Source organism: Olea europaea, chromosome 20 (assembly GCF_002742605.1).
Source record: "Olea europaea var. sylvestris chromosome 20, O_europaea_v1, whole genome shotgun sequence".
Lineage (NCBI taxonomy): Eukaryota > Viridiplantae > Streptophyta > Magnoliopsida > Lamiales > Oleaceae > Olea > Olea europaea.
The window spans coordinates 16943002-16953464 of NC_036256.1; the positions used below are offsets into that span (position 1 = coordinate 16943002).

The window sequence follows — 10463 nt, forward strand, 5'->3', positions numbered from 1 at the left end:
TTGTGAGGCAGCATTTCTTCCAATTAAAGGAATCATTAAGCTGCCAAATTTTGTATATTATAATGAGTAACGAGTGAGCTGTGGTTACGTGACGCTCTGCCCAGGGAATGGAATATCTTACTGTATTTTTGTACTCTATATTAGAGTCGTTTGAGCCCCATTATTTGTAGATTATAATGAGATAATCCCAACTTGATTGGATTTTTTTAAAGATGCAATCCCGTTTAGTACTTTAAACCCAAAAGATTATTCTAGTGGTACCTAAAGGAGTACCGAAGGGTGTGGAATAATCCAAACCAAACAGAGAAGATTTTTGGCAGAACCTAATGGTCATTTTAAAAGCAGCTGATAGATGAAGACAGCTAATAAAACAAGAAAAAGTAGAAGCAATAACAAGGCAAGTTCGATCACATGCACCAACTGCCATAGAAATTAACTCGAAATACATCAAAATATGTCTTGCATGAGAACTATAGTCTCATTTATGCCAAAACTAATCCACGGAGAAAGCTTATTGAATTAATGAGACTGCAAATTATGAACAAAACCGACTAGTACATTCACAATAGTTACATATATGACACTTTTCCCTTTATTTGCTCCAACATAACACCGGAAATGTTTTCCACGAAGTATAACTGATGTTTGTGATGACAGTTTTATCCGTATAGGAAAAATAAATAAAGAAGACATCCAAAAGTAGAAAAAACAAGAACTCTATATCGTTCAAGTGGTTTTCACTTGCATTTAAAGAACAAGTGTTACCATCTAACCTGGTTGATGCTATGACACGACCCACTTCATTATTTGGCCACCATAGAGGATCAAACATACTTTAGACTGTATCTCTTCAATCATTTTGCATCTGGACCCGACACGAAAACACTACAGACAGATCGCCAACTCGACTCTGAACAAAAGCTCGACCAGCCAGATCTAGAGTATTATATCGTTCAAGTGGTTTTCACTTGCATTTAAAGAACAAGTGTTACCATCTAACCTGGTTGATGCTATGACACGACCCACTTCATTATTTGGCCACCATAGAGGATCAAACATACTTTAGACTGTATCTCTTCAATCATTTTGCATCTGGACCCGACACGAAAACACTACAGACAGATCGCCAACTCGACTCTGAACAAAAGCTCGACCAGCCAGATCTAGAGTATTTCCAATAAGGAAAGAAACATCCTGCAAGTTTTCCCGCCTATGTCAATTTCACTGTAGATACTCAAATTTGAAAGAAAAGGTTCCAGAAGATATGCCATCAGATGAACCACCACTAGCATGAAACCCATATCAGTTCAAGTTAATGACCAACAAATGCCCCAACCTTCAGGAGTTTTCAACTCAAGTGTATGTAACACCGAAAAAGTACATGACAGTCAATAGGAGAAGAAACAACACAATAATACAGTGCAAAGAATTGCAACAACGATAGTTTCCAATTGGTTACAAATACAAACATGATGTTTGGGAGAGGTTAAAAGCGAGTCAAACTTACTTTTAAGTAAATTTCTGTTTCTTCTTTTGTACAAGTAAAAGAAGTTTCAGAGAGAACAAAGTTAACTTATTTTGTGAGTAGAATGGGGTTACTTTCAAAATAAGTAACTTATTTATTTTCAGCATTGACCAAAAAAAAAAAAAAATTTATTTGTTCCAGAGTGTTTCCATTCAGTAGATGTTTTGAACTTATTCAAATACGCAGACAGTCGTGCAGTGCTACACAGTTGAAGAGACCATGAAGAGAGTGATTACTATACCTTCAACCGAATTTGAAACCCCCAGGTGGAACTGGAAGTTCACCTCCGAAGTTGAATCCAGATTGTGTAGTATCACCAGAGGGCAGCTGCTCATCCTCTTCTTCCAACCAATATGTTTCGAGTATCTTCACGGCCTTTTCGTATATTTCATTGTTGTCATGACTCTGGAGGTTCTCAATCTTCTCTAGACCCTCTGCATCATCAATCATTTGCGCAAAGACATTCACATCTTCAGTGTTTCCTTGGTTCTTCTCAGCTTCTCCAACCTTCAGTATGTTCTCAAGACCCTCCAAGCAGACTGTGACAATCCTTGGATCAGGACAAACTAGAAGGTCGCACAATGGCTTTATGCATCCCTCGTGCACCAAGAACCTGCCACCAAGTTGAAGAATTAATATTCAACCCAACTGTACAGTAACGTATGGGAATTAGATAATGGTTACAACGAATTATACTTGATTTGCTCGTGAGTTCCCCCAGACGTGGCATTTGAAATAGCCCAAGCAGCCTCTTTCTTTATCTCAAATTCCGCATTTTGAAGTAGTTGGACAAGAGGTGAAATAATACCAGCCTCAATCACAGCCTGTATTTTAAGATGACATATGCTCAGCATCTATCTCTTAGAAACTTGCAAAAAAAAATCAGAACTGCAAGTTGCCCTGATCCATCAAAATTAAAGTACTACTATAGGACAAAAATATAAATGGTGAACATCTCTAATTTGAAAATTAAAATTAATAACAGTTCCACTTCCAAAAAATTTCATAGTATTAATTTGTGTACCTGAATCTGATCCTTATTCCCGGCGGTGATGTTTGAAATGGTCCAACAAGCTTCCTTTTTGATGCTTTTCTTATAATTTTGAGTCAGCAAGTTAAGCAGACAAGAAAGTGCCCGATTCTCAATAACAACCTGAAAATCATTAAAGAGAAGTGAGTTTGTGAAAAAGATATCGCTGCTTACATCCTCCAATGATAGTATTCTTATTAGAGTTTTATTTAGAAGGCAGCCAACTTGACTTTCTGAAAGATGCTCATAAGAGTATTAAGGTTGATCTCTCCAGCTGATGCAGAGTTGAAAAAGGGTTCATCAAAGAATTGACCACACTATATATTTTCACCATCCAAAATTTCAAATCATTGGGATCACTAAACATGTAAAACATTTTCCTGGTCAAGGGACCCCTACAATACATTACAATGGCATACCAAGAAATGCCCCCATCCACCTTGAGAATCACAACTAATATTCCATTAAATGATTTAAATGGAGTTAAGATGCATAGTTCAAGAATAGTAAATGACAATAAAAAAAAGAAGACTATCAAATTTGAAAAACCATAGAACTGATTTCAGAAACCAGTTAATATCTTCCAAAAATCACGAGTACTCAAAAATAATTATATAAAAATCATCATAAAAGAAGTGTAGTTAGTGATATATGAAAATGAACAGTGAAGTTACATTTTCAATTCAGACCATTTTCACATTTCAATTAACAATATGATTATACAAAGAGAAGTGCTTGAATCAATAATTTCAGTATGCATAACTAAGCAAATCTATTTTGAAAAGGAAATTGGATTCGAGTCATTTGACTTTAAATAAAAACTACAAGGATTGTCAAACATTTAAATTGGTTTCAGTACACAGCGGAAGCCATTTAATATGAAGGCAAGAAACTTCTGTTGTAGTATTTAAATTCGGGGTTGTAACAAAGAGAAACAATGATAAAGTAGGTAACTTCTGTTAAACATCAATAATGATAAACAGAAATGCAACATATAGGCATGAGGTGAACATTCCAAGGGTGTCATATATTAAAAAGTGAGTGCTGTAAGACCAACTACATAAAAAACAAAAGAAGCAGAAATATCAGTAGAATGAGAAGTAGTTTTCCACTTCATAATCATCATTTCATACTAAGAAGAAAGGATCATGTGCACCTTAGAAATGCATCAAGTATGCCTATAGGCTTTATTACAATATCATACACGAATCAAACACCAATAATAGTCAATGAATATCTCATACCCACATAATGAGCAATTTCATTTTTTTTTTTTTGATAACTATGGGTGTCCGAGCTAACTTACGCGCACCTCGAATAATCTCATGGGGCCCTAAAGTTTATAGTCAGGTACTCACCTCAGTGATTATGAGGGGACTCGAACTAGGAGCAAATTAAATTAATAGCAAAATCAATAATATGCAAACAACTTTTTTACACTTCCCTTGTGTAACAAATAAATTTTCTAAACTGGACTAAGAACATGTTTGGTTAAGTTTAAAAAAGTTTACAAACAAGAGAAGCGAACATTTTTTTTAATCATGTATGTCTTGGTCAAAGTGGTTTTGACAGAAACCATAGAACTGATTTCAGAAACCAGTTAATATCTTCCAAAAATCACGAGTACTCAAAAATAATTATATAAAAATCATCATAAAAGAAGTGTAGTTAGTGATATATGAAAATGAACAGTGAAGTTACATTTTCAATTCAGACCATTTTCACATTTCAATTAACAATATGATTATACAAAGAGAAGTGCTTGAATCAATAATTTCAGTATGCATAACTAAGCAAATCTATTTTGAAAAGGAAATTGGATTCGAGTCATTTGACTTTAAATAAAAACTACAAGGATTGTCAAACATTTAAATTGGTTTCAGTACACAGCGGAAGCCATTTAATATGAAGGCAAGAAACTTCTGTTGTAGTATTTAAATTCGGGGTTGTAACAAAGAGAAACAATGATAAAGTAGGTAACTTCTGTTAAACATCAATAATGATAAACAGAAATGCAACATATAGGCATGAGGTGAACATTCCAAGGGTGTCATATATTAAAAAGTGAGTGCTGTAAGACCAACTACATAAAAAACAAAAGAAGCAGAAATATCAGTAGAATGAGAAGTAGATTTCCACTTCATAATCATCATTTCATACTAAGAAGAAAGGATCATGTGCACCTTAGAAATGCATCAAGTATGCCTATAGGCTTTATTACAATATCATACACGAATCAAACACCAATAATAGTCAATGAATATCTCATACCCACATAATGAGCAATTTCATTTTTTTTTTTTTTTGATAACTATGGGTGTCCGAGCTAACTTACGCGCACCTCGAATAATCTCATGGGGCCCTAAAGTTTATAGTCAGGTACTCACCTCAGTGATTATGAGGGGACTCGAACTAGGAGCAAATTAAATTAATAGCAAAATCAATAATATGCAAACAACTTTTTTACACTTCCCTTGTGTAACAAATAAATTTTCTAAACTGGACTAAGAGCATGTTTGGTTAAGTTTAAAAAAGTTTACATACAAGAGAAGCGAACATTTTTTTTAATCATGTATGTCTTGGTCAAAGTGGTTTTGACAGAAGGTGGATCTTATAGTCAAAATAAGTTTTTTACTTTTTAACTTAAATATTACAAAAGCAAAAATAAAATAAATTCTGTTATCAATGATCTGATCAAAGTTAAAAATTAGTAAATTACTTGGACAGTGATGTAGATCTTAATATGAAATAAGTACTTTGTTTGTACTTTCCAATTTTTTTTAATATATATATATTTTTTAATGAAGTAATCTACTTTTAAGACCGGCCATGCTCTAAGAGGAATAAGATGATAAAGACTAAAGAGCAACCCTAGTTACTTGAAAAGGCTTCTTTCTTCAAAACATAAATGACAATAGTTCTCTGCCACATGCAGACTCATAATGAATTCTTGTTTTTATATAGTTGACCATACCCTTGGCATTCCACATCCTAGTAGTTTCACACGATAACCTTTTGAATATATGTTGTTTCCGGATTTGTAGAGGAGGTATGTGCTTCATACATATTATAAGCATTGTATAAAAAACTGAACATAGATTGTGAATATGACAAAAGCAATGGTTATTTAGCAATAAAACAGTAATAAGACCATACTTTGCAAAATGAAAATATTCGAAAATGAACCATCAAGCAATGGAATGCATTTTTCCTGTATCATGGACAGGGAGAAAGGAGAATATGATACACAACAAAGGGGTAAGTATGTAGACCAACATAAACTACTAAAAGACCAGATGACATACCGTACACATTTTATAAATAAAACAAGTCAACAAGAGTTGGCTAGTAATTTAGTAGACTGTTGAGACCACTGGAAGGGTGAACCGACCGATTTTCCAACCATGTGAAAACAAATTCATATGCTTGAAATTAAGTCCTCTAATAAAGGTTAAGTACAAGAGCCAGCTGCATACCTGTGTCTGGATGTCATCTCCAGTCACAATATTACCAACAGTGCGCAGGGCAGGAATCAACACAGATGGAGAAGGATGCCTATAAACCACAAGAAACCATATTAGCCAGCTACGAAGTGCAGTTAACAAAACCGAAATTACAAATTAATTACATGAATATAGATGTGAAAAGTATAGCAAGGAATGATATCAAATATGATTATCTTACTCACAGTAAAAGCTCAACCAAACGAGGGCAAACGCCAGCCTCGATCACAGCTTGAATTTTATCATTTGTCCCGTCAGATAGATATGACAGTGCCCAACATGCATCAGTAAGTACTTCTTCATCATTTGTGTGTATCAGATGAGCAAGAGCAAGGAGGGCAGGCTTCACCTGCTCAATAATATTCAGCAGGAATTGCCTCAATATAAAACGTTCAGCAGTTTTTATATGCAACTACAGAGAAAAGTAATAATAGAACAAACCTGCTCAAACTGAGGCTGTGGCTTCCCCCGACAAAAGTTTGACAATGTCCACGTTGCATTTCGCAACATGGATAGCTTTGCTTTGTCATTAAATTGTGCCAATAAGGGCATTAATGCTCCATAACTAAGGACAAGATCACGACATTTTGGTGAGTCGCCAGCAACATTTCCTAACGCCCAAACTGCCTACATAAAGTAGTTAAACATAAAGACAAAAACAGCTGGAAAGTAAAATTTAAAGCTGAAGCACAATACAATGTCTACCTGCTCGCGAACATCATCGCTGGGGGAACTAAGAAGTCTCACAAAAATGGGAACTGCACCTTGATCAATCACAACCTTGGTGCTATCAGATGTTCCAGATGCAATGTTTGTAAGAACCCAAGCTGCCTCAAACTAGAAACAGGAATAATATAATGCATGATTTGAAGAAAACAGCAGTTGAAACACAAGAAATAAACAATTATTAGCACAAATTTAAACCTGAAGCTGCGGGTAATCATCCCTAGCAAGAAACTCAACAAATCGAGGAACAACTCCAGACCGTATTACTTCCTCAATTGGTGGATTTCGTTCTGAGGCAAAAAATAAATAAAACGCAAACAGAATCAGCTGAAAAGAAAAAATAACAATAAACAGTAATAAGGTCCATTTCAAATTAAATAGAATCAAAGAAGATAATTAATGAATTACCTATTGAAAGAAGTTTGCGAAACTGAGTTGTGGCCTCGAGTTGCAGTGTGCCGTCATTTGAGCAAACGTCAGCGATCATTTCCGGTAGACTTTCTAACTGCAAGATTGAAAAATGAAAATCCAATAGCACAAAACCGAAGTATTATTCCATCTAGAGCAAAGACAAATCAAATCAAACTATTCTCATCTCACAATGAACTTTATATCGCGAAGACGCGAACAACAAGAGTAATTAACGAAAACATTAACCTTCCAAGCCAAATTCGAAATTGAACGATGAACTAGTACTAATTTGTTGTTCAACAATCAACTATAGCAGCGAAACAAAATCTCATAAAATCCAGTAGATCAAAGCTCTATGGTATTCATAAAAACAGAAGAATCAATCGTAAGCGTGTTTTTTTACCTTCTTGTCCACCTGCTGAGGAACGTTGACGGTGGGCTGAAACTGCTGCGCTTGAAGGCCTTCACGGCGCTTCTTCAGCAAGCCCTCCTCCCTTCGGTTCTTCCGGATCTCCACCATGTTGTCCTCCCTCCTCCGCCGCCCCTCCTCCGCGTCCACCGCCACCTTGTACTTGCTCCGCCTCACCTCCGTTCTCGCGTTTGGCCTCAACGACATCGTTTCCGCGATTCAGAAAATAAGAAAACCTCAATTAAATAAATTCAACTTTTATGTATATATATGTATCGAACTATCTTCGATAACGACGAGAGTAAGGGAGAGAAAATGAGGTTTTTGAGTGATTGTTGAATGTGCTGGTGAGGTGATCTCGATTATCAGGTTCAACAACCACCTGATAATCAAATGGACATGATTTCTCGTCTTATTTTCAGTAATGCCACTGAGTTTCAAATTTGTAGTTTGGTTGCCCGTTTCGCAATACAAATATTAGCTAGACGAGGACTGATACTTGAACAAAACACTAGCGTACGTGTGGTGCGATAGTTCGAACATGTCATCTCTTCTGTCTTGTGAGGTGATCTGGATTATTAGGTTTCAACAACTGCCCGATAATCAAATGGACAAGGTTTCTTATCTTATTTACAGTAATGTCACTGAATTTCAAATTTGTAGTTTGATTGTCTATTTCGTAGCAAAAATATTAGCTACATCAGGACTGACACTTGTGTAGGACACTATCCTACATGTGGTGTGATCCTTCAATGAGAAGCCACCACCTCATTGGATGGTCGCACCACATAAGACGCGATCATCCTACCCCAAGTAAGTATTTCTAGTAAAATAGGGATGGTACATCAACATTAAAAATATAGAATTTTGTTGCTTGAGATTTAAGAATACGAGGTGTGAGACTAGCATGAGTTTTCTTGGTGTACATCAAATTTGATATCATGGTTATCATTGTGTAAGTTGGCAGCTTTTGTACGTTGATTTTAATAACATTCTTTCCAATCAAGGGCCAAATTTCTTGCATTTAGGGGATGTCCATATAGGGGATGTCATCCAAGATATTAAGGAGGAATGTACAAATAAATTAATCTGACTAGCATATATGCGATGAGAAGCCTATTCATGTATGATAATCAAAATCGTGAATCATGTTTAGTCGAGTTTAATAATTTTAATTATATGGCCAAACACAATTAGTCTACAATTAATTTTTGAATTAATATTTTATTTATCGAATGTTGTTAAAAGTTCTTAATTGATGGTCAAGAGCTTCAACCACAATGATTTGATCAGATCAAGATCTAAAGGATAATGTTGTCACCTTTTGGAGCTCTTCGAATCATCAACAATTGATCTCTCACAATATATTATAAAACTATGTAGATATTTATATTGCTCTCAAGGAATCACACTACAATCGAACAAAGTTAGAATTCTTGATAGATTAGATCTTTATAACTATCAACTGTCTATATCTATGCATACTCGCTACTTGACTTGTTGGATTCTTGTTTTCACATGTATTTATTTTGTACCATAAATGGTATAAAAAAATTTCATTATATAACGAAAGTTGATTTTGTCAATTCGAGAAACAATCAAAAAGTACAAAATAACTTCTTGTAAATATTAAATGATGATCAAGTGCATTGAGATTTCGGTTGTATTATATGTACATAACAACTTATATAACGATTTATCAACAGATGATATTGTGAGATTTAACAAGATTAAAATATCATAAATTAAATAATTTTCCCACTTACATTTTGACACTTTATTATTATATAAAACTTTATATAAATATTTATATACAAGAAGCATTTTTTTTTTTTGTGATTTTGTCGGGACAACGGTTAACATAATAGTTGGAAAATATTGTCACATTTATGAGGTTTTTGTCACTTTTTTAAATTTCTTATCACTTTTCATTTAATAGTCTTTCTTTCTCTTTTATAGGATTAGTAGTTAATCATACCATAGAAATATTGAAAAGTGACATGATACTTTTTTAAAATTAATGTACTTTTTTACACTTTGAACTTCATAAATTTGCTACCGAATTTGGCTTATATGTAAAATAAGGATTATGCCAATTATTGTATTGATGGAATTGCATATTAATGAAATTAATGAGAACTTAATCTCTTTTTAACAGTATCAAAATTTAGCTTCTTAAGAAAGTGATATTACATCACTTTCTTTACTGGAAAATGATTTTCCATTTTAACAAAGGTTGTTGTTTGTGTATTTTATCGGGACAACGATTTCAACCATTTTATCATTTTTATATTTGTCATCTTGTTCCCATTTACCTTCATAACAAATGAAGATGTTAATTTTATCCATATTTACAAAAAGAATAAAATAAAATACTATATTATGTCACTTTTTAATAAAAAGCAAGGGCCTGCTTAGAAGTTTTTGCAATACTAGTTATGAACCTTTTTTTTTTAAAGTAACGTTTTTAAGCATTTATGAGCGGAACAATTTTGAAGGGTTTTAGTAACGATTTTTAAAATTGTTTGGGAGTTTATTATCTTCTGAAAGTTTTTTTAAAATAATAAAATTACAGATATGACTCGGACGATAATATAAGCCCTTGTTTGAGCCTCATTTTTTTGGGAAGAATGAATTTTTGAATAGTGTATTGATAGAAAATGTGTAGTTAAAAAATAAGAAAAATTTTTGGGTTTGCGTGTAATATTATTTTATTGAATAATGTGTGGTTGAAATGATGTCAAAACATTATTGAAAAATGAATTTTTCCAAAAGAATGGGGCTCAAATAAGGGCTAAGTTTATCGTTTGAAAAAAATAATATCAATGAAAAGAAGTTTTACATATTTATACCGAATGA

General features: G+C 33.9%; 2 protein-coding genes across 2 annotated transcripts in view; both read right to left on the minus strand.

Annotated features, from left to right (window-relative positions):
• LOC111369131 (importin subunit alpha-6-like) overlaps window positions 1–1301 on the minus strand; it is a 7594-nt gene extending 6293 nt beyond the window's left edge. The window contains exons 1-3 of the mRNA XM_022990613.1: window positions 1269–1301; window positions 1121–1194; window positions 239–362 (exon numbers count right to left, since the gene is read on the minus strand). Of these exons, the coding sequence (XP_022846381.1) occupies window positions 239–362; window positions 1121–1194; window positions 1269–1301 (231 nt within the window). The remainder of the gene's footprint in view (window positions 1–238; window positions 363–1120; window positions 1195–1268) is intronic.
• Window positions 961–7963, minus strand: LOC111369864 (importin subunit alpha-like). The gene is made up of 11 exons (XM_022991570.1): window positions 7599–7963; window positions 7193–7289; window positions 6983–7074; window positions 6764–6895; window positions 6500–6685; window positions 6244–6407; window positions 6032–6110; window positions 2550–2678; window positions 2222–2349; window positions 1767–2138; window positions 961–1194 (listed from the first exon to the last, which is right to left on the minus strand). The coding sequence occupies exons 1-10, from the start codon at window positions 7809–7811 to the stop codon at window positions 1769–1771; spliced, it is 1590 nt and encodes a 529-aa protein (XP_022847338.1). The 5' UTR covers window positions 7812–7963; the 3' UTR covers window positions 961–1194; window positions 1767–1768.
• Window positions 7964–10463: the final 2500 nt, after the last annotated feature.